Genomic DNA, 26,368 nt, shown 5'->3' with positions numbered 1-26,368 from the left:
TACTACAGTCAGCCTTCTGTATCCCTGGGTTCAATCAACTGAGGATACAAACTATTGAGAAAAAAGTTAACATTTAATGTGCACTATGTGGTTAGGCTTACCACGGCTGCACCTGGTACTGAACATGTACAGACTTTTTTTCCTTGTCGTTATTCCCTAAACAGTACAATATAGCAACTATTTACATAGCATTTACATTGTATTATAAGTGATCTAGAGATAATTTAAAGTGTACAGGAGGATATGTATAGGTTACATGCAAACACCATGCCATTTAATATATGGGATTTGAGAATCTGCAGGTTTTGGTATCCCTGGGGGTCCTGGAACCAATCCCCTGTAGACAAGGAGGTACACCAAGGGATGACTGTATACACTTTTTAAAAAAAGACTTATTTATTTTTAGAGGGGAAAGGGAGAGACAAGGGGAGAGAAACATCAGTGTGTGGTTGCCCCCTGCATGCCTCCCACCGGGGGCCAGGCCTGCAACCCAGGCATGTGCTCTGACTGGGAATTGAACCAGTGACCTTTTGGTTTGCAATCCACTGAGCTACACAGTTAAGGGCTGTATACACTCTTTAATGTAGTTTGGTGTAAAGGCACCGCACCTCTCAGTGCTGGGAGCAAATGCTCCAGGAGACAGCATTTCCTATTGTCTTCACACTCAACTCACTGACCAAGGACTTGGCGCTACCCCTAGGGTGGTGGTGCATTTAATCTGGGCAGAGCCAGATGCTGTTGACTAAGACCTCAACCTACAACCTGTGTCATCAAAGTACTGGTTGGGAGGACACTCAGATTTACCAATTTTGCTTACAAAAGGGGGTAGCTTTGCTAAGGAGAAGGAAGGACGATGAATAAATGGGTTTTGCAGGTAGCGCATACCAGGCACCAATAAAGGCTGTTTCTCCAGAGGGAGCACAAAATGGTGGGAGATGCCTTAAAATGGTTGCTCTACCCCGCTAAAGGCCCGCACTCCGCACTCCCCTCGCCCCAGACGTGCGCGGGGAGAGTGTGGGACAATGCCTAGAAGGTCTAGAACCGGACACTTCCGGGTACTGCGACCTTCGACCTCGGCATGAGGAAGCGCTCCTTCCCTACCGCCCTCCCCAGGCTACGCTTGGTCCAGCCCGGCCTCCGTAGTGCCTCTCGGTCAAACAGTTCTCGTTCCGGAAAAAATCGCGAGTTTTCAGGGTTCCCGTCCCTTCCCATCATCCCCCGGTGCTTCGGGCCTTTCCCTGTTTAGCTCTGGTTAGGGCCGCGCGGGTGGTGGTTTGTAGTTCCAGGACCTGTTCCGCGAGTGACGCAGGCGCCGCGCGAGCGGCGCGCCGACCGCATCCTCGGCTGTCCCACTTTCTTCGCGTCTCCTCGACCCCATAGCTGAGGGCCCCGAGTCTCACCATTTTCGCGGTCCTCCCCGCGCGCCCGAGGCAAGGGGCGGGCCCTGGTCCTTCGGAGAACGTGCGGGCGGGAGCGCGAGGCTAACGGCCACGACCCCTCCCAGGTGGGGGAGGGGAGGGGCCTGGGGGGCCGGGGCTAGGGCGGGATGGAGGGAGAGGCGGGCCGACGGGGTGGGCTGGAGACCCCTAGGGGCGAGTGGAGCGTCAGGGCTGTCCACCTGCGGTGAAGAGGGCCTAGGATGGCGGGGGCCACTGAAGGCTGGCCTTTGTCGGGAGAGGTGGATGTACTGCTCCAGAGGGGCGAACCTTTCCTCCTCTTGTCATTAATACCCTGAACATCCTTATCTGGGCTCCAGGCCTCAGACAGCGCTATGGGTGACAGTGATGACGAGTACGATCGAAGACGGAGGGACAAGTTTAGGAGAGAGCGCAGCGACTATGACCGTTCGCGGGAAAGAGATGAAAGACGTCGAGGGGACGATTGGAATGACCGGTGAGACACTTTTTCTCAGTTTAGTACCCCTGTCATACTGTTGCATTCTGCCCTCATTGCGTTTCTCTTATAATTTTATTAGGGCAATCCATACGAAATCGCTCATACTTGACCGTTTCATGTGGTTCATTTAACCAGTTTGTTCTTGGTCAAAGATTTTTGAACTATCCACAACATCAAAGCAATAGAGCTAAAACAGTTTGAGTCTGGAAAGGCAGTATTTATAAATGTACTTAAAGTGTGTGTATTTATTGTTTCTGAGTTATACTTCAAAGAAAAGTAATATGATAGAACTGACTTATCTGGAGAGGTGTCAGACCAATTCCCTGGCAGAATGTGATTAAATTTCTTGTAATTGTCTTTCCTAAAATCAGAAAGTTCTTTGGACGGTGATAGGTCTGATTTGATAGTGATTACGTTTCCGGGGTATACTTGTAGGTAGGGTGTTTATATTAAGAAACGTGATATGACTTCAAATAAAGTAATAAAGATTAGGAGGAACCGTGGAAGATTTTTTCTTTTAACATAAAAGGTGTCATCAATATCTAATCAGTTAGCTGATGGCAATGGCTTGATTTGGAAAGATTACCAGGAAAAAAAGTTTTGCTCAATTATTGTGATAGCATTTATTCATTTAGTATGGTTTTGAAAAGTGAATTTAGTAAATCATTCAGTTTCTAAGTAAATGTATCTCTTCACTGTGGAGACCCTTGCACTTCGTTTTCTTTGGTATTTTCTAAGAAAGAAGGACAGGTGTTTTTCCAAATTCTGTGGATGGGTAAGATGTGATTATTGCCTTTAAGGAGCTTACAGTCTGGGGGCCAAATGGCCTGGAGTGTATGCTACAACAGTATTTATGAGAGATCATAAGGATGGTAAGCATTGAGGGAACAGATCTTCTTTTTTCTTTTCTTTTTTTAGGGGAAAGGAGGGAAAAAGAGAGGGAGAGAAACATTGACCGGTTGCCTTTTGTACATGCCCTGACCAGGGACCGAACCCACAACCCAGGCATGTCCCCTGACCAGGAATTGAACCAGTGATTTTTTGCTTTGCAGTACCATGCCCAACCAACTGAGCCACGCTGGTCAGGGCGAGGGGACAGATCTGTTAAGGGAGGGGAGTGGTGGTGGAGGAGCTGTGTCAGGGAGAGCTGCAGGAAAGTGATGCTTACATGCGGAAGGATGAGTGGGAATTCCCAAGACACAGGCGGTGTGAATAGCTTTGAGTTGTGGATGTAACGTGTGCGGAAAAGAGCACGTATTCTAGTTTTTTTCAGAGTACTGGTTCTCAAAATGGGGTCCAGAGACCCTAGGCCCCAGGGCGTAGGGGATGTGTGAGGTTACAACTATTGTTATGGTAATACCAAGTATTGTCGTTTGCACTGAGGACGCCACAGCAATGGTAGGTAAAACTGCTGGTGCCTCAGCACACAGCAAGGCAGCGGCACCAGATGGGAGGGGGGATCCCAACCATTTTCACTTAAGTCCTTGATGAAGCAGTACAACTTGTAATAAATTGGATTATTGAATATACATTTAAAAAAAAAGATTTTATTTGTTTTATTTTTAGAGAGAGGGGAAGGGAGGGAGAAATATCAATGTGTGGTTGCCTCTTGCGCATCCCCTAGTGGGGGCCTGGCCCACAGCCCAGGCAAGTGCTCTGACTGGGAATCTAACCAGGGACCCTTTGGTTCTCTGGGCGGTGGTCAATCCACTGAGCCACACCAGCAAGGGCTGAATATGTGTTTATTTAATACATATGACAAATGGGAAGTATGCATATAGGAGTGAAATGGTTATCTTGAGGAAGAGCATTGTAGGATTGAATTGTGAGCCAAGTAACAGGTTGGTTTTTTTTTTTGTATTGATTTTAGTTGTTTCTGTGGGATGTCTTTTAAAAAAATGTGAATGAAAGATTGTCAAACAGTGGTTGTTCATATTTGGGTATTTGGCAGATGTTTTCATGAAAACAAACTAAAAGAACCTGCTACTTCAAGAAAAATTGTTAGGCCCTGGCCCATGTGGCCCAGTTGGTTGGAGCATTATCTGGTAAATGGAAAGATTGTGGGTTCAATTCCCAGTCAGGGCACATACATGTTTAGGTTGCATGTTCGCATATACGAGAAGCAACCAATCTGTGTTTCTCTCTCACATAGAAGTTTCTCTCCCTTTCTCACTCCTTCCCTTCTCCTCTCTCTAAAAATCAATGAGCATGTCTTTTGTTGAAGATTAAAAAACCAAAATATCAGTTTTGTAGACAATGACGAAGTGTAACTTTCCAGTGAAAGCAAAAGTTTTGGAAAACTTATATCTATTAATGTGAGATTGTCAGCTTGCCACTACTTAAAGACTTTTCTGAGGAAATAGGTAGTGATACTAAAGAATGTGGTATTTTGATAGTGTGTAACAAGATATGTCAAGGTCCATTCATAGAGCAGGGTAGAATAATGGATTTTTTTTTCTTCTTCTTTTCTGTGAGTCAGATGGCCCCTGTGCACCTGAAGAACAATGGATTTTAATGTAGCAAACTAACTCTTGTTGGGTTTGGGTGGTATCAAAGAATATTCCCAGTTATCTGACAAGGCTATTAAAGTATTCCCTTTTCCAACTACATATCCACGGGAGGCCAGATTATCTACATACTTTTCAGTTGAAGAACATATCACAGTAGATTGAACACAGAAGCAAATGTGAGAATCTAGCTGTCTCTGTTAAGCCAGACCTTGAAAATATTTGTAAATGTAAAAAGTACCACCTTTCTCACTTTTTTTGGAAAATAGCCATTTTTAATAAAAATATGTAATTTATATTAAGCAATTTCAAATTGAATATGTACTAATTTTTTCTGTTCATATTTTAAATACAGTAAGTATTATTAGATATAACACATATAAACAAAAAATCTTTAACATTCAGTAATTTTCAAGAGCATAAGGGGGTCCTAAGACAAAAACGTTTGAAAAACCAGAGTAAGAGCAAAGGATTTTTTTGTTGTTGTGATGGGGATTGAGGCGACTGGTGACTGGTGGCAAGGCTGGGTGACAGCCAGGAGCCAAGGTTTTGAACAGTGCTGTGTACTGGCATTTAAGCACGGGTATGGCACCATCAGATTTGTGTTTGAGAAACATCGCTTTGTAGAGAAGGGGCAGGTGCGCAGAGCCAATGCTGCCCTCAGGGGAGAGGTGATTGAGGACAACAAGGAAGAGGGCAGCTTTGATAGGTTTGGAAGCAGAGGATTAACAGAGTATACAATGGTGAGGGTGATACTTGGTAACTGGATACATGGTGACATGTTGACATACCAAGCTTGGGAAATAGGAGGAGGGAAGCAAATTTGGTTCCATAGTGGTGGAAATAATAGGCTGAATTCTGACATGTTGAATTTAACGTGTCAATGTCCATCTAGTAGGGGGTTATTAATGTTGGTCTAGCACTCAGAAAAAAGGCCAGGCTGGAGGAAGAAGAGTTAGGAGTCATCAGTTTATGGGTAATGGTTGAAATGATGGAAATAAGCAAGAGTCTTTTTCTGTTTAGAGGGTGGGGGTAATTTTATTTTTGTTTAAAAAACTTTATTTATTGATTTTACAGAGAGGGGTTGGGGGGAGAAAGAGAAACATCCATGTGTGGTTGCCTTTCATGTGCCCCCTACTGGGGACCTGGCCTGCAACCCAGCCATGTGCCCTGACTGGGAATTGAACGGTGACCCTTTGGTTCAAGGCTGGCACTCAGTCCACAGAGCCACACCAACCAGGGCGGTTGATTCTTGTATGTGCCCTGACCAAGGATTGAACCTGCAACTTTGGTGTGTTGTGATCATGCTCTAACCAACTGCCCTTCCCAGCCAGGGCCTAGAGGGCAGTTTTATAATTTTAGGCTTTTAGTCTTGTGTCTCAGGATTGGAAGGGTCTGTCCAAAAGTGTGATCTTGGTATATCCAACTGTGTCTTATTTACTGTTACTGTTCTTATCTCCAGGGAATGGGACCGCGGCCGGGAGCGCCGCAGTCGGGGTGAATATCGTGACTATGACAGGAATCGGCGAGAACGCTTCTCTCCTCCCCGCCATGAGCTCAGCCCCCCGCAAAAGCGCATGAGGCGAGACTGGTGAGATGGCAACAGTTTCTCTGTCTTCCCTCACTTGTGCTGATAACTTTGGTCATTTCCTTTTCTCTAACTTCCCATAAACACATCTTTTTTTGTCCTTTTAAATCCTTGGGTGAGAGATTCCATATGCCCCTCCCTCTGTCCCATCCTCCTTCATGCTCTGGAGAGATGATTCTCTCCTCTGTCTGACTTTTGTGTCCCCCACCCTCAGGGATGAGCACAGCTCTGACCCATACCACAGTGGCTATGAGATGCCCTATGCTGGGGGGGGTGGGGGCCCAACTTATGGCCCCCCTCAGCCCTGGGGCCACCCAGACGTCCACATCATGCAGCATCATGTTCTGCCTATCCAGGCCAGGTAAAGACCTGGGGTTCTAGGGTTCGTGGGAAAAGGGAATTGTTGGACTTGGGGAGTGGTTGGGTTGCTGAAGGCTGTGGCAGGAAGGGGGCTAGACACACAGTGGAGTGCCTGTGGGGGTGGTAGCCGTTGATGCCTGGGGTGAGGTCCCTGTGGGCAAAGAAAGAGGGCAGCTGGCTACCTCGGCTGCCCCAGCCCCTGCAACCAAGACTTCCTGACCGGGCTCCCCTCAGGCTGGGTAGCATCGCAGAGATCGATTTGGGTGTGCCACCACCAGTGATGAAAACCTTCAAGGAGTTTCTCCTGTCGTTGGATGACTCTGTGGATGAGACAGAGGCAGTTAAGCGCTATAATGATTATAAGCTGGATTTTCGAAGGCAGCAGATGCAGGATTTCTTCCTGGCTCATAAGGATGAGGAGTGGTGAGTGCCCCTACTTTCCTATTATCTCTTCCCTAGCATGTTTCACCTGGCCCTGCCAGGGGAGCCTGCAGCCCTGTCCTTTTCCCATTTTCCCCAATCCAGAACTTCCTAGGGGGTGGGGGATGGGAATTACAACAGCATTAGCTGATGGGTTCTCCTCCTCACTTCAATGTCTGCCACGGTCCCCCACCCATCTCCCTTCCCCACTGTCCTCAGTCAGTGGGACACCTCCAGGCAGCTGGCCAGAGCCACCTGTTCCCTTGGGGCAGCAGACAGACTGCTTCCCACTTGCTGGATTTGGGTCATTGTCATCCCTGATCGCCAGGACCTTGTGTGACTGTGGCATCCTCCCAAAAGCAACGAGTGAATCCAGATAAGAAAAGCAAAGATGTCAGGGTCATTTGACAGAAAAAGAATTTTAATTTTTTTCTTTTGTGGATGTTTTAATTTTAATCAACCATCTTTTCCCCCCTTCCTGCTCCTCCTCCTCATCCTCTTTCTGCTCCTTCTCCTTGAAAAGAGCCAGAACTGGGAACTACACCCGCTCATCGACGGAGCTCGGAGCAAACCCACCTCCACCCCCACCATACCCAGCCCATACATGAGCCCCTGGGCTGAGCCGCGCTGCCCCGGCCAGGCAGACAGGCAGGGCACTGCTGTGCACAATGCAGCAGTTTAGCTGAATGTGATTGCTCAGGCAGTTAGTCAGTCAGGGCCCCCACCGCGGAGTCCCGCGGGGGTGGGGCATCCAGGCCGGGACACCCCAGCCAGGAGCCAGCCGGTGGCCCACCTGACAGCATGGGCCCTGGGCGCGCTAGTTAAATCTTGAGCTCTGTTTGACCAAGCGGCCAAGGTAAAGATCCTGGAGGTGACGCCTGCGGCTTTTCTTTCCTCTTAATGCTCAACTTGTGGTTCTGTTCTGTCTTTCGCTGTCCTTTTGTTTTTCTTTCTCTCTTCGTCTTACTCCTGTACTTTCTCTCTGTTTGTGTTCTTGCTCCCTGCCTAACACTACTCCCCCCCCCCCCCCACCCCAGTTTCTCTGTCTGGTCTTTAGTTTTCCCCTTTGTTTTTGATATCTGGGACTTCCTCACACTTTATCCTTTTTCTCATATTCCTAATTTCTCTTTTCTTTTAACCCCAAAGTCCTGTTTTAAATGTCCTCATGCTCTACCCTAACCCTCTACCCCTCTCTTCACACTCTGTGGGCAGTACCTGAGGTTATAAGGGAACTTCAGTTTCTCCCTGTCCCTTCACCATCTGCTTATCTTCCCAAGGGGGGAATAAAGGTATCCTGCCTTTTGGCTTTTCCTATCTGGTACATTTCAGGTTTCACTCTGTCTTCCACCTAGGGGTGGAGGGAGTTGGTGGGAGCAGTCCTTTTAACGACTATAGTTTGGGGTTGGCAAGGAGAGGGAGGTTCTTTGGGACCTACTATTTCCTTAGCTTCCCTCTCAGAAGCTTTGGGAAACTGCACTTTTAAAGTTAGTGTTTCCCAGAGACTTAAGGCAATCAATTTGCCTTTCCAACCTTGGTTCCCCCTGTAGTCATTACTCTCCCCAAATATAGAACTCTTAGTTCCTGGCTCTCCCCAAAATCTCAGAGCATAAACTCTGGTTCCTTTGGGGGTATTGGGTGTTTTTATTTCACTCCTTTCCCCAGTTTCTCTGCTTTTAAGATCTTTTGTGGGTGTGAGAGGATGGGGGCGAAGTCCTTATTTTCCTGGGCCCCTTCCAATGCCCTGGCCTTGGCCTCCAGTGACAATTTTGTCTTTTCCCTCCCCTCATCTTTATAGGTTTCGGTCTAAGTACCACCCAGATGAGGTGGGGAAACGTCGTCAGGAGGCCCGGGGGGCCCTACAAAACCGACTAAGGGTGTTCCTGTCCCTCATGGAGAGTGGCTGGTTTGATAATCTTTTCCTGGACATAGACAAAGCTGATGCCATTGTCAAAATGCTGGATGCAGGTGTGCAGACTGGTTGGGGCAATGGGTATCTCGTGATCAAGGTCTTGGTTGGGAAATAGAAGTAGGTTGACAGAAAGCCAGATGTTGAAGGCCAGGGTCCTTGGATTGTGACTTTTGTTCCCTTTGCTGGTAGCTGTGATTAAGATGGAAGGAGGTACAGAGAATGATCTACGCATCCTGGAGCAGGAGGAGGAGGAGGAGCAGGCAGGAAAGCCTGGGGAACCCAGCAAGAAGGAGGAAGGCCGGGCTGGATCAGGCCTGGTGGATGGAGAGCGTAAGGTCAATGAGAAGGAAGACAAGAAAGAAGATGGCAAACAGGTCAGTGTTGGGGCCCCTGGGTGCTGCCTGTGAGTGCCAGGGGAAGAGGGTGGAGCTATTTCAATGGCAGTGGGGTCCACAGGAGTTGGAAGTAGAGCGCTGTATATTGGGGTAGGGGAGAGGTGAACTTGTGGGCTCAGCTGTTGAAGTGGAAGGGGTTGATGGGGAGATAGATATCCCAGTGACTGTCTTTATCTGTAGGCTGAAAATGGTAGTTCTAGTGATGACAAAACTAAGAAATCTGAGGGTGATGGGGACAAGGAAGAGAAGAAAGAAGACTCTGAGAAAGAAGCCAAAAAGGTAGGGAGACTCTCTGGAATGGAGTCAATGTCAGGGCAGGGGTCCTTGTTTTCTGGCTCATGTCCTCTGGCTGTGGCTCCCACAGAGCAGCAAGAAGCGGAATAGGAAGCACAGTGGTGATGACAGCTTTGATGAAGGCAGTGTGTCAGAGTCGGAGTCGGAGTCAGAGAGTGGCCAAGCTGAGGAGGAGAAGGAGGAGGCTGGTAGGTGTTATTTTCTGCTTATAATCTGTTCTCTTCGTATGAACGGCAGGGTAGGTGAGAAGTTGGTGAAATTGATGGGATGGTGGCCTCTTGGAAGAGACTGAGGGGTGGGGTGAGAGTTTGACAGCTTTTCTATCCTCTCCAAAACCAACAATAAAAACTCACCAACTCCCACCACTTCCTGTGTAGAAGAAGCACTCAAGGAAAAGGAGAAACCCAAGGAAGAAGAAAGGGAGAAGCCCAAGGACACTCCTGGGCTGGAATGTAAACCCCGGCCTCTGCATAAGACTTGCTCTCTCTTTATGCGCAACATCGCACCCAACATTTCCAGGGCTGAGATCATTTCTGTGAGTGGGGAAAAATGGCATTGGGGGCAGGGACAACACCCGGCTCCATTCTTTCAGGGGTGGGAGGGGGCACTCACTAGGTGGGGAGAGGATAGTCTGGCGATGCTTCTGACATACATCACTATTTAACGGAGAGGCTCCCTTCTCATGGGCCCATGTTTTTTCCTTACCTGACCCGAGTAGAGGCGTATAGGCAGTTCCTTAGGGTTCTGAGGACATGGGGTTTGAAGGAAGAAGTGAATCCTTGAATCACTAAGTGGAGTTTCTGTTCCTCTGCCTTTCCAGCTTTGTAAAAGATACCCAGGCTTTATGCGTGTGGCACTATCAGAGCCCCAGCCTGAGAGGAGGTGAGGAATGGAGAGAAGTGTGACCCTGGATAATTTGGAGAAAAGGTGCAGGGGAAGGTTAATGGCCAACATCACCTCCACCCCAGGATTATGTTGACATCTTTGTTCTTGTTTAGGTTTTTCCGTCGCGGTTGGGTGACATTTGACCGCAGTGTTAACATCAAAGAGATCTGCTGGAATCTGCAGAATATCCGAGTGAGTGCTGGGAGCTGGACTGTTTTGAGGAAGAGGCGTGGCTCTGTATGCCGCACACCTCTTACTGCTTTTTTCATTGATTGCTTCTTTCATTTTGCTCCCTACTTCATCCATTCAGTCTGCTCACATTAATTGTGTACTATTGTCTGTGAGCTGGGCCCTGGGACTCTCCTCAGGGAACTCACAGTCTAATCACTGCTCTCAGTAGGGCCAGTCTTTTTGGTGTTTGTAAGCTTTCTGTACCTTCCAGCTTCGGGAGTGTGAGCTGAGTCCTGGCGTGAACAGAGACCTGACCCGTCGCGTCCGCAATATCAACGGCATTACCCAACACAAGCAGATAGTGCGCAATGACATCAAGCTGGCAGCCAAGCTGATCCATACGTTGGATGACAGGACCCAGCTCTGGGCCTCTGAACCTGGGACACCTCCTCTGCCAACAGTCAGTGACTCTCCGTAGAACTTTTTCAAAAGCAGTCAATACCCCTGTCACCTGTGGGCATGTCTGGTCTTACATAATCTGTGGCATTGACCCTTTGTACCCTCCTGCTTGTTGGCCCCTCTTTATCTAGGCAGCACCCCCAGCTTCCGCAGAACAGATTGGTGTTAGTGGCTGTTTGTGGGCTATGATAGAACAAATACAAACATGAAGACAAATCCTAAGGCAGTGATAACAGGCCAAGTGAGCCTTGAATTTTTCCAGCCTCACTTCGCCTTCCAAATTAGGTTCCTAGGCTATGTACCCTGAGGGGCTTTCTCTGTCTCACTTGGCTCTCTTTTCCCTCTCAACCAGAGTCTGCCCTCTCAGAACCCAATCTTGAAGAATATCACTGACTACCTGATTGAGGAAGTGAGTGCTGAGGAGGAAGAGTTGCTGGGGAGCAGTGGGGGGGCACCCCCTGAGGAGCCTCCTAAGGAAGGGAACCCAGCAGAAATCAACGTGGAACGAGATGAGAAGCTGATCAAGGTGCCAGCGAGAGCAGAGTGTGGGGTGAGAGCCTGGCTTGGGGTGGTAAAGCGCACGAGTGTGATGAACTCATGGTTTCTCGTTTTCTCCTAGGTTTTGGACAAACTTCTCCTCTATTTGCGCATTGTGCATTCTTTGGATTATTATAACACATGCGAGTACCCCAATGAGGATGAAATGCCCAACCGTTGTGGAATCATCCATGTTCGGGGACCCATGCCACCCAACCGCATCAGTCATGGGGAAGGTGAGCTCTCTGAGTTGCCTTTGGTTCCCTTTTCTCCCCAGCTACTTCTGGTTTTCTGTTCTGGAGCAGTGCTCTGTCACTTTCTCCCCTGATCCCTCTTTTCATATTCCTTCCTCCTGGCTCCTTCTCCAATCTGCCATTTGTCTTTGTTCCCAAACTGTAGTATTAGAGTGGCAGAAGACATTTGAGGAGAAGCTGACTCCGCTACTGAGTGTGCGAGAATCTCTTTCAGAGGAAGAGGCCCAGAAGATGGGTCGAAAAGATCCTGAGCAGGAAGTGGAAAAGTTTGTCACCTCTAACACCCAGGAACTGGGCAAGGATAAGTGGCTATGCCCTCTCAGTGGCAAGAAATTCAAGGTCTGGGATGTTAGAGAGTTGTGGAACAGGTGGGAGGAGCGGGTTGAGCCAGGAATCTGCCTCCCGACCTGGAAGGAAAGATCTTTGGGGCCAGGTGGGAGGGGAGGGTGATTATCTTGGGGTCTGGGGAGCTAGGGAACTGCTTGCTCAGTTCTGATCCTCTCCTCTTGGCATCCAGGGCCCTGAGTTTGTACGCAAACATATCTTCAACAAGCACGCAGAGAAAATTGAGGAAGTAAAGAAGGAGGTGGCATTTTTTAACAACTTTCTCACTGATGCTAAGCGTCCAGCTCTGCCTGAGATCAAGCCAGCTCAGCCACCTGGCCCTGCCCAGAGTAAGATACGATCCATGAGGGTCTGCCATATTCCCTCACCCATGACAGTTGAAGAGTTCGCGGTTCTTTACCTGTTGCACCCTGAAGTTTCTGCCTTGCCCTCAGGCCATATTCTTAAAAGCCAGTTGTCTGTGTCCTCCCGCCCCCCCCCCCCCCCAGTAATTCATGTTCCTGTCTGTGTTGTACTCCCCCCAGGCCTGACCCCGGGACTCCCCTACCCACACCAGACTCCCCAGGGCCTGATGCCCTATGGTCAGCCCCGGCCCCCCATTTTGGGCTATGGAGGTAAGTATAGGAGGGACTTGAAAGGGCTTGGTGGTTTTGAGGGTTTGGGAGAAAGAAAGCAGTTAAAATATAGTTGAGGTCATAGGTTCTTGGCTCAACACTGATCTTTTTCATAGCTGGTGCTGTCCGCCCTGCAGTCCCCACAGGAGGGCCTCCATATCCCCATGCCCCTTACGGTGCTGGCCGAGGGAACTATGATGCCTTCCGAGGCCAGGGAGGTTATCCTGGGAAACCCCGCAACAGGTGAGAGTGAGCTAAGATGTCCAAGCTTTCTTGCCGGCTTCAAATGGGGACCCTCAACTCTCATCCCATTTTACCTCTTTCTTATCTCACAGGATGGCCCGTGGAGACCCACGGGCCATTGTGGAATACCGTGACCTGGATGCTCCAGATGATGTGGATTTCTTCTGAGCCATCTACTTTTCCTCACCCTCGGTATCCTGTACTTACGACTGCCGTGTCCCATCCAGCTCTGAAAATTTTTTGTACGTCCAGCCCTACTGCCAATAAAAGCACTTCTGCAGTGACTCCTGAGTACATATTATATACTTCCAAGATCCTCCCAAACATTGGCTAGGACAGTGGTTTAGCTGGGCCTTGCCATTTTATTGATGCCAATGGTCTCAGGCTCTACTGAGGCTTCCTGGAGGCCTAACATTGGGCAGTGTCTAAGCCTCTGCCTTTTGTGAGTAGGTAGGTGAGTGTGGGGCCAGAGTCTCAGTTCCAGGAACTTTGCCTCAATTCTGGGCATGCATCTTGTTTTTCAGAGTTGCGGCTGGTCCAACACAGGTTGTAGAAGGACTTGGGGTCAAAAGTTGTGTTCACCTCTTGCCAGCTCACCCACCCAGCAGCCTGTAGTTCTGTGGGGTTTTTCGGAGCACCCCAGCAGTGAGGGTCCAATACAAGGACGTAGGCTTCGGTGCCTGGCCCCAGGCAGACTCCCAGCAAAGCCTTGGACCGCGCATCCGCATCTCCCCCAACCATTACAGGTCCCCCATCTGCTGTGAAGTGGGAGTAAAGCCTCTCCACTTCCCCCAGAAGCCCAGCTCCGCGGGGAACGTGGCATAGGCGCCCCTGGGGCCCTCGGAAGTGGTCGAGACAGAGACTGGCCTCTACGCAGCCGATCCAGCCCCGGGAGCCCCGAAACCCAGGGGGCTTGTCGCCCATGGCCTCCAGTGCTGCCTGCACGTCCACCAGCCCGGGAACGCCCGCGGTTTGGCCGCCTGGCCACGAGCATAGCGTCTGTAGAGTGCGGTATCCGCAGCCCCAGCCCCGGTCGTCCAGGCCATCGCAGCCGTAGTGATAGTAGAGGTAGTGGCCTGAAAGGATAGCCAAACGAACAGCGCCATGGCCGGGTGGGGCAAGGCCCAGGTGGACATCCTTTAGCAGCTCCAGGGCGGTCAGCGGGAGCGGAGCTTGTACCGGCAGGGTAGATGTCGTCTGGCGGCGCGGGGCGAACTCCAGGGAGAACTCGGGCTCCAGCACTTACTCTCAGCGCCGGGTCTTGGGCTAGCTGCGGGCAGGACTGGCAGGCAGGCTCCGGCGACAACCTCTCCCGGCACTGGGAAGCGGTGGATACGAAGTCGACCCGCAAGGTTCCCATAATGCACCGCCGCACCTGCGTGACTGCGCAGACGCAAGCTCCGCCTTGCGGAGGCAGGAACGGGCGCCCAGTGTCCCACCTCTAACTGGGCCAGTCCGCAGGCTCCCGCGACCACCCCTCCATTCCCTCAGCCCTAACGGCTAGGCGTTCTGCTAGACCCCGGCTTCCCAATCGCGCACACGCCTTTGGCTGTAACAGTTTATTGGCAGCCCAGAGGGGCGAAGGCACCGCGGGGTAGGGGCTCGGCCGAGACATGCAGAAGACGCAGAAGACTGGGAGCCCCGGGAGAGGGAGGGAGTCGGGGCGGGCAAGGGCTAGGGCTCCTCTCTTATATCCCAGCCCTTAGATAAATAGTATATACAGCTAGGGGACCGGGAGGGGCGGGCGGGGTGGTGGAACGTGGGGGTCCCGCCTGGGTCACAGGTCTGAGCAGCGATCCTGTTTGCTGTAATGGTCAAACTGGTTCTTCCAGTGCACCATGTAGGAGCTCCAGCGGTGGAACTCGGCCTTCCACTGGCGCTCTGCCTCGTCCAGCGTGTCTGCAGCCAGGGCGCCCGGCAAGGGAGTGGGAGGAGGACGTGGGGAAGGCCAGGGAATGGACATGGGGTAGGGGGCGTGAGTGCAGGAGGACACAAGGAGTAAGTAGGAGGCCACGTGCCGTGGTGGAAAGAGGATCAGAATATGAGGCGAAAGACCGGGGAAGATGAAGATAGAGGGGGACCAGAGAAGGATGGCGGGAAGGAGGATGGAGGGGTAGAAAATGACCGGAAGACAGGAGGACGGAAGGGATCAGGAGGGTGGAGCATCATCCATGGATTGATGGGGGAAAAAAGAGACAGAAATGGTTGACAGTTATAGCCCCACGGGGAGGTGCTATCTAGTCCCAGGTCTTCCCTCTCCCCCCAACACCAGGCTCAGGCTCCAAGGAATAATTTTATAAAAAAAGAAAATTGGCCTTTTCTTTTCCATTTAAACAAAGGCGTGTGGGTCCCTGAGATGGGTCGTAGGTCACCGCTCCCCCTGTCCAGTTTGAGGCTTTCTGAGGAGGGAGGGGGCGCTGGGTCGGAGATCCCTGAGTGGGGCCCTTCCCCACGGTCCGACTACTCATTAGAGGAGGGGCCCGATGAGGCCGGAGAAAAGGAGAAAAAGAAGGAGGGGGAGGGGGAGGCCGGGTCTGGGCCTCGGGGCAGCCTCCCCGTGGGCGGGGCCTGGGCAGCTGCTGGGAGCCTCCGAGGCTGGTGGGGAGAAGAGAGGGGTTATACACCCCGCCGGCTTCCATTGCCCACTCTCTCTCCGCGCCCCACTTCTCCCCCCTCTGCTCAGCCCCTGCCCACTGGTCCCTGCATACCGGTGGCGCTGAGCAATTTGGGTAGGAAACCGTTCCAGAAGGCACAGGCCTGGGCGCGCAGCCCCCGCCGCACCTCCAGCGGCCGCAGGTTGAGGCTCACGTACTGCTGCGCTCCCCCCGTGTATGGTGGCCACTGCGGGGCTTTGGGGTCCCGGGGGTCATTGGGGTCCCTGTGGAAGGAAAGGGAAGGCTCAGCCCCAGGCAAGCCCGACTTGCCCTGGGGTTGGGGAATGGCGATGGAGAGTAGGAAGAGGCAGTCTGCTTCCAGATCCCATGCCCTCTTCGCTCCAAGGAGAGCCCCATCCCTTCCCTCCCAGTACGCTTCAATCCTTCTTTTTCTTCTCCAGTAACCCTCATCATCTAGAGTCTTCCCCTTCCTCCTGCCCGCTTTCTGTCTCTCCTCTCCCTTTCCTTCAATTTTCCTGCTCCATCGTCGTCTGTTTCTCTCTTTTAAAAAATTCATGATTTATCGAGCCCTTACAGTGTAACCAAACCCAGTCCTATTTCTACAAACATCACATTTGCTTTTAACAAGACCCATGTGATGTTGGATTTATTGTCCCCTTCTTCAGACAGGTAAAATGTGTGCACTCATGCATCACAGCTAATAAAATCACCACTGATCCAATTGATCCAGCTCCACAGTTCACACTCAGCTACTGTGGTAACTCCTGTTTCTCTTTGTTGGGCTCTTCTCTTTGCCTGTCTCTGTTGCTGTCCTCGTCTCTTCAGGGTCTGCCGCCCCACTTCCTCCTTCCTTCCTCTCCCATTCTCCTTGGTCATTCTCTCTCTCCCCTTTTGTCTCCTTTCCTTTGTGAACTTCCTCCTCTCTTCCTAGCCCTCTTGTCTGCCTCTGTCTCTGCTTGCCTTCCACTTTCTCTCTCTGTGCCCCCTGCCTCCCTAGCTCCCAGAGGCCATCCTCCCCTCCTCACTGCTGACCCTGTGCGGGCGAAGTTGGCCCAGTATTTCATCAGTCGCTGGGCAAAGGCTCTCTCCTCGATGGTGTAGTTTAGCGAGGGTTCCAGGGGGAGCCCAAAGATGAACTCGATCTCGTAGCCGTGGGGCACCCCCATCCAGAGGGGCCAGGAGAGCGTAGACGCACGGTGTTCAAAGATGTAGGCATATACCCGAGCACCCTGGGCAGCCAGTCGTCCAGCCAGTTGGGCCACAGGGCACACGACATTGTGGTCGCCCACCACATCACTCATGGCCTCCCTCAGGCGTGCTGGGTCCTCAGGGTTCAGCCAGTCTGTGTAATGCAGGACCACAGCCTCGGCAGCCAGGTCACTTGCCTGGGGGACCCCAACCCGCACCCCGGCCAGGAACTGTGCCCGGCTGATGAGAGATTCGTTGTCTTTGCTGAAGCCTGGGGCCCCGTAAACCAGAAAATAGGAGCCCTCATCCTTCACCACACCCACCAGCACCTGGGGGAACAGGATGAAGTAATGGGCATGGGTGGAGGTGGGGCCAGACACAGACAGACACGCAGACAAAAACAGGTGGACAAAAAACCAGAGAGATGAACAGTTACAGATGCAGAACCACAGGAAGAGAGTAGGAGATTGGGGAATAGGTGGAGAGAAGGAAAAAATATACCCATATTTTCTTTTTCTCTCTGTCCCACTGGCCACCCTGGGATCAAGCCCTCAAGGAAGAGAAGCCTGGGCCTTTGGGAATGGGTCTCATAGATCCCTCATGCCTGGGTCCCCAGGGGGAGGGTGGGTGGGAGAACAAGCCTAGAGGAACCAGTTCCACCCACTCCAGCCATGAGTCACCTGCAGGCCCTGGAAGTCTCCAGCATTGATGAGGGCCTCGGGCGTGTCACTGAGGAAGTCTCCGTCTATCACAGGCACAAAAGAGAAGCGGAAGACGCTTTCCTGAGGCAGCACATGCCACTCGTGGTCCACCAGGTCCTGAGCTGGCCGTGTCCGCAGGCAGGCAACCAACTCTGTGTCATTGCTACCAGCCCCACCTGGGGGACAGCCTACAAGGCGAGCTAGTAGTGTGGCCCTTCGGCGGGCCTCTCCCATGCCCACCGTAGCCCATGGCCCATTGGGTGCACCACTCTGCAGCACAGCCCTGTGGAACAGGGTCCGGCTGGGTGGGGACAGAAGGTGCATGCCCACAGAGGCAGCACCTGCACTTTCCCCAAACAGAGTCACTGACATTGGGTCCCCCCCGAAGGCTGCTATGTTCTCCTGTACCCACTGCAGGGCCAGCCTCTGGTCCAGGAGACCCACATTGCCTGGGGCCTCCCTGCTTCCTGGCAGGGCCAGGAAGCCAAAGGCTCCCACCCGGTAGTTCATGGATACCAGCACAGTCCCCTCTGCTTGGGCCAGGAAGCGGCCATCATACACATCCAGGGAGGAGGCCCCACTGTAGAAGCCACCCCCATAGATCCAGACGAGGACAGGGGCGGGGGACGCAGGCCGAGGGTATGGTGTCCACACGTTGAGGTACAAGCAGTTCTCACTCAGCTCACGGTTGGGGTTCCACATCTCGATGCCCTCAAAGCCAGGGTACAAGGTGTCCACGTATTGGTAGCAGACACTTTGGAAGGCTGTGGCATCCAGCACCCCTGACCAGGGCCGCTTGGGCTCCGGTGGCAGAAAGCGACGGGGGCCCACGGGTGGCTCTGCGAAGGGGATGCCCAGAAAAGCAGAGACAGGGCCCCCAGGGGCCATTAGGCGGATGCCCCGAAGATGGCCCCCACGCACTGTCACCAGCAGCTCTGGGTCCTCCGGGTGCTCAGCTTCTGCCCCTCCTCCCAGGAGAAAGAGGAGGAGGAGAAGTGGGGACGCTGGGAAGAGAGTGTGCAGGGGACAGCATGGGGGCCTCATGGCTACCAAGGCAGGCGGGCAGCTGCTGGGAGAAAGAAAGGCAGAGGATGAAGGCCTGAGGCTGCTAGGAAGATTAGGTAACACTCCTGCTCCAGGGTTATCTCTAAACTGCAGAGGAGGTGGGGCAGGCTGGCAAAGAGGAAGCGGGAAATGGAGGAAGGGGGACAGACCAACAGAGACAAGGACACAGGCAGACAGAGAAGCAAGAGGGCACAGAGATCAGGCACACATACACCCAGACAGACAAATGTAAGGAACAGAGATGAGACCTTCCAAACAATACCCTCCCCTGCCCCACAGAGGACCCACTGCCCTCACCTCCTTCCCCCAGCTGGGTGGACTGGTTTGGGCCCAGTGCGAGCAGTGCGGGTACCCGCACCAGAGGCCGCAGTCCACGCACTGGCCACAAGACAGGGGCGGGGCCCTCGCTGACGCGACGCGGATGGGGGCGCTTGCGGTGGCGTGAAGGCGCAGCTGCTTCTGCCGTTGGCCAGGGCCGGGGCCCTGGAGGGTGGGTTGGGCATTCAGGGTGTGGGAACCGCAACTTCTGGGGCACCCCAAATCCTGCCTACTCCACACTCTACCCGCCCATCCCGCCTCATCCACTGTCTGGCACAGAGCGCTGGTACCCTTGGGTGCCTGTCAGTTGCGCACCCCTGTCGTCTAGCCTCAGAGAACGGATCCGCCAGCCTTGGACCCCAGTACTCCAGTCCTCAATTCGTCCGATGCTGCTGTGCATGCTGTCGCCAGTAGGGGGCACTAGAGACCGAGAAAATATCGGCGCTCCCCGCCCGGAGTAAAGAAGCCGGGAACTTAGGGCGGGGGTCTGGGGGCTTGCGGACACTGCAGAGGGGTCTGACGACCGAACCGGGATGCTTCTGTGCTCGGAGCTCCGGAGATCCCCCGCTGCAGGGGCGGGGGCGCTATTTTGGGGCAGCAGCTGCTGTGGTTCCGGCATCTCCAGCCAAAGGATCAAAATTCCCTGGGTCGGAACTCCCCCCTCTCGCGGCGGTCACCCAGCCGCCGGCGTCCTGAGATAGGGTGGTGATGGTGCTGAGATTAACTAGGAAACTCGAGTGGGGCTAATTATAACTCGGGGCTTCCGCTGAGCCTCCCCTTCCTTCCAAATAGAGACGGAGTCCCCGCGGGAGGGGGATGCCTGGGCCTGGCAGGGGGCTTACGCTGGGCGCTTCGCAGGGGCGCTCAGGTCGCAGGATTGGGGTGGGGTCGGGGGAAATGGCAGCCGGACGCCAGGAACCTGCGTAGACCGGGTTCCGCCCCAATCAGGGGGCGTCTTATAGTGGCTCCAGACTTGAGGGCCACCGGGCAAGGGGCGCTCGGGGGTCCCCACAGGAAATCGAGAGCAGAGGCAGCGGCCCGCCGTTCGGGGTGCTGGCTACCTACGCAGGCGACCGTAAGTCTCCAGCGGCGAGCGAAGAGTTAAGGATGAGTGTGGGGTGGCGGGGGGCGTCGCAGGGCAGGCCCGGGGGCGCAGTGGGCGTCAGGTTTGGGGGCCTGGATCCCTCCGGGAGTGCACTGTGCCCCGGACGCGGAAGGGGCCGAAGGCTGGGGGAGGGTCCCGGGCGGGGCCGGAGACTCACCTGAGGCGGCCGAGCGGGGCCGGGCCGGGCCGCGCCGGGAGCTGGAGGCGGCCGATGTTCCCGGGCGCTGGCTGAGCAGACTCTGACAGCCGCCGCCTCCGGCCCCCCGCACACACCCCCTCCGGCCCGGCGCGGCGCCCCCGCCTCCGCCCACTGTCTCCGCCCCCTCCCCTCCCCACCGCCTGGAGCTGCCACCTCCTCTCCCTCTTCCTCCCTGGGACCCACAGACCCCGAGGCCCAGACGGAGCCCGTGATAGACGCCGACAGACGTCCAGACACACCGTGACACGCACTACCAAAAGACCCGCAGTGGCGGAGTAGACGCCCACGAGACCGACATATGAACAGAAACCCGCGGAAACAGACACACGCAGACGGACGGTCTCATGCAATGACAGCCACAAACGCAGTGAGACATTGACGGACAGATGGACACTCTGGACAGGGTGACAACCTCGGTCGGGGCTGGGGGACGAATAAATGAGCATCCCTGGCCACAACACAGCAGGGATGGCATGGGGGGAGTATCGTCATGTGAAAGTGTGGCTGAGGACCCCCCTCAGAGGAACGGGTGATAGTGCTGGAGAAAAGGTGACATGGGACACTCTTGGGGACGAGGGCGCAACTGTGGAAATGAAGATGTGGACATGAGATCATGAGTGGAAATAAAGGGGACCCCCATAAAGGAGACGGGAGGGGGGAGAAGTGACTCGCGGACACTCCAGATGGAAGGCCATAGTGGTGGCACGCCAAAGGGTGAGGTGCGAGGCCGCCCTCCGCTGCCGCAGTAGAAACTTCCGGAACCCCTGCGGGTGGGTTTGCGCTGCTTTCTTGACGGGTGACCTCGGACTTTCGTAAACTGGGGCCAGTAGGTATGACATCACTATGCCGGGCTCTTATTGGCCGCTGCGACGGGCAGGTGGGAGCGGCCTTGCCCGGGGCCCCCTAGACTGTTCCGAGGGGCCGGAGCCGCACGGACCACCACGTCCAGCCCTAGGGGATCACCCATAGGAAAGCGTGGCAGCGATAGCGTTTCACGCTCGAGGTGAGGGCGGAATAGTGTGAGGCGGTGCCCGCATCGTTGAGCTCCCCAAAGATGCCACACTCTCTGGGTGGCCTTCTCCCGAACCTCCGGCCCGCTGCTTGGAGTATCGCCGGCGCGGGCAAGCGTCCTGGCGTGCGCGCGAGAGAGCGACAGTGCGGGGCGCCGCGTGGGGCGGCCGCGCGCGCTCACGGTCACCCAGTCGCCTAGCACCCCATAGAGTTCCCGGCTCGCGCCCGCAGTTGTAAGGGGACGAGGGCACCGCATCTGGGGTCTCAGGAGTGTCGTGGGGTCCTCAGGAATCCAGAAATGTGCCCCTTCCTGGGCTGCCCGGTCCTGGTTCTCCTCGCTGGCACTCCCCACCCCCACAGCTCGCCGGTGCGCCCTGCGGGAACCGGCCTCTGCAGGGCCGAGGACCCTAGCTAAGTCTAGTGCACTAGAGGGCGGTGGCCGCCAGGTGGCGCCGAAGGCAGCCGCTCTGGCCTGGAGGACGGGGTTGGACCGCGGCGATAAAACCGCACGTCACCTCTTCCCACCTTCCGGATCCCCGCGCTGCAGTCTTCAGGCACCCCAAATCCCCCGCAGGGACGCCAAGGTTCCCTGCGTCCTGCCTTCAGCGTCCTGGCGTCACTGTTTGAGGGCTCCCCAGTAGTCAGACCATATCCCTAGTCATTAGGGTTGTGAATAGAGACAGGAGACAGAAAAATTGACAGCCAGTACAGCTGCGGGAGAAAAGGATATGAGGCAGGTCTCCCAGTGTGGTAATTATGAATTATTAGAATGATAACAATCAACTATGAATGAATGAGCAGAGGCCTGCTCCAGGCCTAAGGCTGTGGAAATTTTTGGCCTGTGAAGGCCCTGACAGCGATGGGGGCTTGCCTCCCTGTCGCTCTCCGAAAAGGGCTGCCCCGTGCAAGTGCCTCACCTGACTTCTCTAGCCAAGCGTCCCGAGGCCTGTACCACGAAGACAGAGAAGGAAGAGACAGCTTATAGCCCAGGGTTATCGTGAACTAGTGATACCTTAAACAGTGGAAGGTGCAAGGACAGGGCATGTTCTAGGAGCTGGCCCAGCAGAGACTGCCTCGGAGAGGTCAGTGCTGAAAGCCTGGACCTGCCTCTGGAGTCAAAGACAGGACACCTATGGTGATCCGGAATCTCTCAAGAAGGCAAATCGTATATTCATCTGGAGGGTGTTAAGTGGATTTAGCCAGAAAAAATGTCCAGATATTATGTCTGCAGGAGCTGGAGTGGAGAGCAAAATCAAGGGTAGTTCCTGCCTGCCTGGGGACGGCATCAGTGAGGCAGTACGGTGAGGGATCCATGGGAGGTAAGGGCAAGGTGGGTTGTGAAAAGTTCTGAAGCCAGTCAGAACTTTATTCCTTTCAGGGATGGGGACTGTGGAGAGTCAGGCAACAGGGGAGGGAAGAGGAAGTAGAGTTTCCAGAGATGCTGGAGAATCTGGGGCAAGAGAGGATGCAGCCATTAATGTCGGTACCCTCTCCCCACTCCCCAGGCCTGGGGAGATGGGAAGAAGGGCAGGCAGGGTTCTGGGGAGTGGGTTGGAATCCGAGGAGGGTGTCCTACTCCTGGAGCCCCGGATGTACGTCCCCATACCCTGGGTCAGGGAGGGGTCAGTTGAATGTTCATTGACATGAGTCTGCAAGATGGCACGGAGTGCTAGGGCACGCAGGCCCTTTGCTTCTCAGGTGGGTGTTGCGGAAGGAGGCCCAGGTCTTTGCAGCTATAAGCAGCTCTGGGAGATGTGCCCTTGGGCCACGGGTGTGTCCTCAGCCTGCAGTGTGTCCCAGGATTGTGAGGGTGGAGGAGACCATGCAGATTGTGTTTCCATCTCAGGGAGTTTTTTTTTTTTTTTTTTTAATTTTAAGCGTATACTATTTATGTATGTATGTATGTATTTAAAGATTTTATTTATTTATTTTTAGGGAGAGGGGAAGATAAGGAGAAAGAGGAGGAGAGAACTATCAATGTGTGGTTGCTTCTCACACACCCCATACTGGGGATCTGGCCTGCAACCCAGGCGTGTGCCCTGAGTGGGAATTGAATTGGTGACCCTCTGGCTCACAGTCCATGCTCAGTACACTGAGCTACACCATCCAGGGCAATTTATTTTTACAACAGTGATAAAATATACTTTTTTTACTTTGTCGAGTCAGAGGGTCATAAAAACTTATTGCTAAAGTAGGTATCAAGAAAACAGAAAGGTGCTCTAGAAGTCCAGTTACCTTGGAGTTTATTTAAACAGAGAGAAAAACATCATAATGTTTTCAGGCAATGCACGCGTGGTTCTTTAAATAACAATTGTGACAAATAACAGAAAGAATTAAGGAATATTGCACTTGTGATCTGTACAAAACACCAACATTTTGGGTTGTACATAATTTAAAAAAATGTCTCAAACATTAAAAAAAAATTCTGTTATAGTCAATACAGAGAGGCATGCCTTAAGGTGCCATAGGAATGCAGTTTATTATTTTTATTTTTGATTTTAGAGAGAGGGGGAGGGAAGGAGAAAGAGAGGGAGAGAAACATGGATCCGCTGCCTTACATACCCGGAACCTGCAACCCAGGCATGTGTCCTGACTCGGGAATTGAACCAGTGACCTTTCGGTTTGCAGGACTGCCCGACCAACTGAGCCACACCAGCCAGGGCCATTGGAATGCGGTTTAGAAAAGAAAGAAAAAAAATCACACTGGAACTACTCGATTTCTTCAAAAATCGCTGAGTAAGGAAAGCAGCATTGAACCGCCATCCTGATCGTACACAGCTTCTCCACAGCACCTCGACTTAAATCCAGGAGCGAAAGTTAACACTCTCTCCCTCTATTTTTGGTAAATAACCGCATGGCCAGTTTAGATGGTCTTTCCCCGTGGATTTCACCTAGGCGTGGCCTTTTACATTTTTTCTTTAAAAGAGGACAGGTTTGGCACTTTTATATTGATGTCACCAAATACTTCTTGGGATCTCAGGAAGATTCACATTCTTTACAGCTGACGTAGCATGGGCTGGAGCTCCCGTCAGACTGGCCTCCGATTTTTCCAGTTAATGTTGGCCTCCAGTACCCCTTCCCCATGACCACCTCTGCAGGAATATTGTGAACCTTGTTTACATAGAAAATTAAATCCAGTACACAGACATTTTCAAAACACTTGCCTAATGTTTATCCAAGTACTTGAATGATATCTCCAATGCCAAGTTCACTGTCTGAAAACTCCACACAGAAGACAAAATATAACATTGCACAATGCCTATCAATCAGTTTGTTGTCAGATTCTCCAATTAATAATCCCCTTTTAAGGAAACTACAAACACTTTCATCTCTCTTGGATACCAAATGGAATGTATCCCTGATGATTTGCTGCTGAGGATCTTCACCGCAAAGCTGGTGGAACTCGGAGCGCTGTGGCTTCCTGTGGTGGCTGCAGATGAGGACCACCTTGGTCATAGCCGGGTGCTGGGGGCCAGGGCGGAGGGCTGGTGCTCAGCCTCCCCTCGGGATCTCACTGGTGAGCCTCCTTCTCAGAGGGATTTTTAATTAGCGGGGGACCACCCCAGAGAGCCAGGATAAAGGGTGCAGGGGTTGGGAGATCCACAGGGCCTTGGAGTAAGCCCTGGACTGGATGTCCTGATTCCTGGGTTATGGCCCAGTGCTTGCAGTGAGACCTCTGGAAAGTCACACTACTTGTCTGGGCCTCAGTTTCCCCCGGTGTAAAATGATGGATTGCACTTACGTGTATGTCAGAATGATGGGGGCCCCTTAGAGGGGCTGCTCCACTTGGTGCTGGGTAGAGTCCTTACATCTGTATTTTTAGCAAGTCATCAGGGCAGTCCCATGAGGACCACCTGAGGAGAAATGCTGGACTAGGTGACCCCACAGTCAGCCCAAACCGCTGAGGACAAGCTGTGAGCATCATCGAGAGGTGCTGTGGGCCTTCAGCAAGTACAAGAACTAACAGGGACACCTCTGGCCACGAAGGGAGATGGACAAGGATTTGAGCTTGTTTTTTAAAATGGATAGAACTTCCAGGAACAATTCCTCTTTTACCAACCTTAGTCAACACAGGGCCTCAACTCACCCGTCGAGCCATGGCACCTTTCCCTACATAGTCCAACATAGTAACCTCCCCAGTGTCCTCTGTGGCCCTGCCCTCCTCAGCCACCACTACAGGCATGTCCTTGATTCTTCCATTTCTTCCTCCACCATGGCTGTTATTCCAGGAATTAGTCTTGATTCTCCTGCCAGTTCTACCAATTCAGGGAACACTCCCACTTCATTTGCATGTCTGTGTCTTAGTTTTGCCAACACAGGAACCCCTACTTCTATTGCAGTTCTTGCCCTGTCTCTGCCAACAAAAAGGATTCTCCTCTCCTCTGTTCATTGGTTAAGATTTAGTTCAGCTATGCGGTACAGAAAACCAAACAATAATGGAAATATATTTTTCTCTTACATAAAGGAGACCTAGAAGTAGGCCATGTAAGGTTGGCAGGGTGCCCTGGAGGCCAGAGACCAGGCTCCTTTGCACAGGACTGTGTTACTCAACCATCATGTCGCTGCAGTTTCATGGTGTAATGTCGTTGCTAGAGCGTCAGCCACAACGTCTGCATTCCAGCCCGCAGGAAGGAGGAAGGACTGAAGGAGGGCATTGCTCCTCCCTTTAAAGACATTTTTTTAGAAATCATACACACTGCCCTTCATGTGCCTCCCACTGGCCAGAACTTAATCCTAAACTCGTAATTGGCTATGCAGGAGGTTCAGAGGTGTAGTTTTTGTTCTGGGTGATTTTGTACTCATCGGAAGTTTTGCTGTCCTAATACTAAGGAAGAAGAGAGCAGATACCGGAACTAGCCATTGCCTGAGGCCACTGCCCCAACCCTCTTAAGTGGGGTGGTTAACCTGCAGAGTTGGGAGCTTGAGCCAGGCAAGAGACTTTCCTCCCTTCTCCCTACACCTTCCTGTAATGCCTTCTGGAGACTGGCCTAAGGGACATCATTTTACATGAGTCCTCCTTGGACTTATCCATCCTGTTTTTACCTTTTTGCTTTTGCTAGTTTTGAGCATTTCACACAATTTCTAGCTTGTCTCTGGATGGGCTAATTTTATTTTCACAATTCTGTTAAACATTTAACCAGTTTACAGTGTTTCTCATGCAGTTCATTAGACGTCCTTCTGCTTATTCTCACCCCCTTTCTAGCAGGAGGTAGGGGGGAGTGGGTTTCATATCCTGTACTCAGAACGGATTACAGACATGGGTACCCTTCTCAGGTTGATTTCTGTCCA

The 26,368-nt window shown here is 52.7% G+C and overlaps 4 protein-coding genes across 12 annotated transcripts; 1 reads left to right on the top strand and 3 right to left on the bottom strand.

The window, feature by feature from the left end:
- Positions 1-1,210: 1,210 nt before the first annotated feature.
- Positions 1,211-13,161, top strand: SRRT (serrate, RNA effector molecule). Of its 3 annotated transcripts, none has more exons than XM_024571491.4 (20): positions 1,211-1,430; positions 1,757-1,893; positions 5,866-5,994; positions 6,206-6,352; positions 6,586-6,774; positions 8,567-8,736; positions 8,870-9,054; positions 9,256-9,354; positions 9,440-9,557; positions 9,747-9,904; positions 10,190-10,251; positions 10,368-10,446; positions 10,697-10,885; positions 11,237-11,410; positions 11,504-11,657; positions 11,821-12,014; positions 12,193-12,349; positions 12,533-12,634; positions 12,751-12,877; positions 12,970-13,161. In XM_024571491.4, the coding sequence occupies exons 2-20, from the start codon at positions 1,772-1,774 to the stop codon at positions 13,043-13,045; spliced, it is 2,631 nt and encodes an 876-aa protein (XP_024427259.1). In that variant the 5' UTR covers positions 1,211-1,430; positions 1,757-1,771; the 3' UTR covers positions 13,046-13,161. The 3 variants fall into 3 exon arrangements, with proteins under 3 accessions (XP_024427259.1, XP_024427260.1, XP_024427258.1); XM_024571492.4 differs by having other exon boundaries at positions 1,211-1,504; positions 12,545-12,634; XM_024571490.4 differs by having other exon boundaries at positions 1,211-1,504.
- UFSP1 (UFM1 specific peptidase 1) lies at positions 13,152-13,940 on the bottom strand. Its single transcript, XM_024571494.4, has one exon. The coding sequence runs from the start codon at positions 13,799-13,801 to the stop codon at positions 13,352-13,354; it is 450 nt and encodes a 149-aa protein (XP_024427262.1). The 5' UTR covers positions 13,802-13,940; the 3' UTR covers positions 13,152-13,351.
- Positions 13,941-13,979: 39 nt separating this feature from the next.
- On the bottom strand, positions 13,980-20,124 carry ACHE (acetylcholinesterase (Yt blood group)). 7 transcript variants are annotated; one of them, XM_053930482.1, is made up of 6 exons: positions 20,027-20,124; positions 18,744-18,929; positions 17,361-18,450; positions 16,525-17,009; positions 15,586-15,755; positions 14,788-15,472 (listed from the first exon to the last, which is right to left on the bottom strand). In XM_053930482.1, the coding sequence occupies exons 3-6, from the start codon at positions 18,423-18,425 to the stop codon at positions 15,345-15,347; spliced, it is 1,848 nt and encodes a 615-aa protein (XP_053786457.1). In that variant the 5' UTR covers positions 18,426-18,450; positions 18,744-18,929; positions 20,027-20,124; the 3' UTR covers positions 14,788-15,344. The 7 variants fall into 7 exon arrangements, with proteins under 7 accessions (XP_024427427.1, XP_053786457.1, XP_053786458.1 ...); XM_053930483.2 differs by having other exon boundaries at positions 18,744-18,905; positions 20,027-20,106; XM_045204471.2 differs by lacking the exon at positions 20,027-20,124 and adding an exon at positions 19,080-19,266 and having other exon boundaries at positions 17,361-18,447.
- Positions 20,125-24,033: 3,909 nt separating this feature from the next.
- Positions 24,034-24,551, bottom strand: LOC112314748 (AP-3 complex subunit sigma-1-like). The gene is made up of 2 exons (XM_045204531.2): positions 24,263-24,551; positions 24,034-24,117 (listed from the first exon to the last, which is right to left on the bottom strand). The coding sequence occupies exons 1-2, from the start codon at positions 24,533-24,535 to the stop codon at positions 24,034-24,036; spliced, it is 357 nt and encodes a 118-aa protein (XP_045060466.2). The 5' UTR covers positions 24,536-24,551.
- Positions 24,552-26,368: the final 1,817 nt, after the last annotated feature.

Source organism: Desmodus rotundus, chromosome 1 (genome assembly GCF_022682495.2).
Source record: "Desmodus rotundus isolate HL8 chromosome 1, HLdesRot8A.1, whole genome shotgun sequence".
In the NCBI taxonomy this organism is placed as follows: domain Eukaryota; kingdom Metazoa; phylum Chordata; class Mammalia; order Chiroptera; family Phyllostomidae; genus Desmodus; species Desmodus rotundus.
The sequence above is the reverse complement of the archived record's forward strand: the minus strand, read 5'-3'. Positions and strand labels throughout refer to the sequence as shown.

What these genes read in the sequence shown, in the direction of transcription:
- LOC112314748 (XM_045204531.2), bottom strand. Translation starts at nt 24,535, where the DNA reads ATGACCAAGGTGGTCCTCATCTGCAGCCACCACAGGAAGCCACAGCGC. An exon ending in GCATTGGAGATATCATTCAA is followed by an intron (nt 24,118 to 24,262) that starts GTACTTGGATAA and finishes GAAAAATCGGAG; the next exon opens with GCCAGTCTGACGGGAGCTCC.
- UFSP1 (XM_024571494.4), bottom strand. Translation starts at nt 13,801, where the DNA reads ATGGGCGACAAGCCCCCTGGGTTTCGGGGCTCCCGGGGCTGGATCGGC.
- ACHE (XM_024571656.3), bottom strand. Translation starts at nt 18,949, where the DNA reads ATGCCCAACCCACCCTCCAGGGCCCCGGCCCTGGCCAACGGCAGAAGC. An exon ending in GCCAACTTCGCCCGCACAGG is followed by an intron (nt 15,756 to 16,524) that starts GTCAGCAGTGAG and finishes TTCCTTCCACAG; the next exon opens with GGACCCCAATGACCCCCGGG. An exon ending in CAAATTGCTCAGCGCCACCG is followed by an intron (nt 15,473 to 15,585) that starts GTATGCAGGGAC and finishes TCTCCCCACCAG; the next exon opens with CCTCGGAGGCTCCCAGCAGC.
- SRRT (XM_024571491.4), top strand. Translation starts at nt 1,772, where the DNA reads ATGGGTGACAGTGATGACGAGTACGATCGAAGACGGAGGGACAAGTTT. An exon ending in GGGGACGATTGGAATGACCG is followed by an intron (nt 1,894 to 5,865) that starts GTGAGACACTTT and finishes TCTTATCTCCAG; the next exon opens with GGAATGGGACCGCGGCCGGG. An exon ending in GCCACCTGGCCCTGCCCAGA is followed by an intron (nt 12,350 to 12,532) that starts GTAAGATACGAT and finishes CTGTCTGTGTTG; the next exon opens with TACTCCCCCCAGGCCTGACC.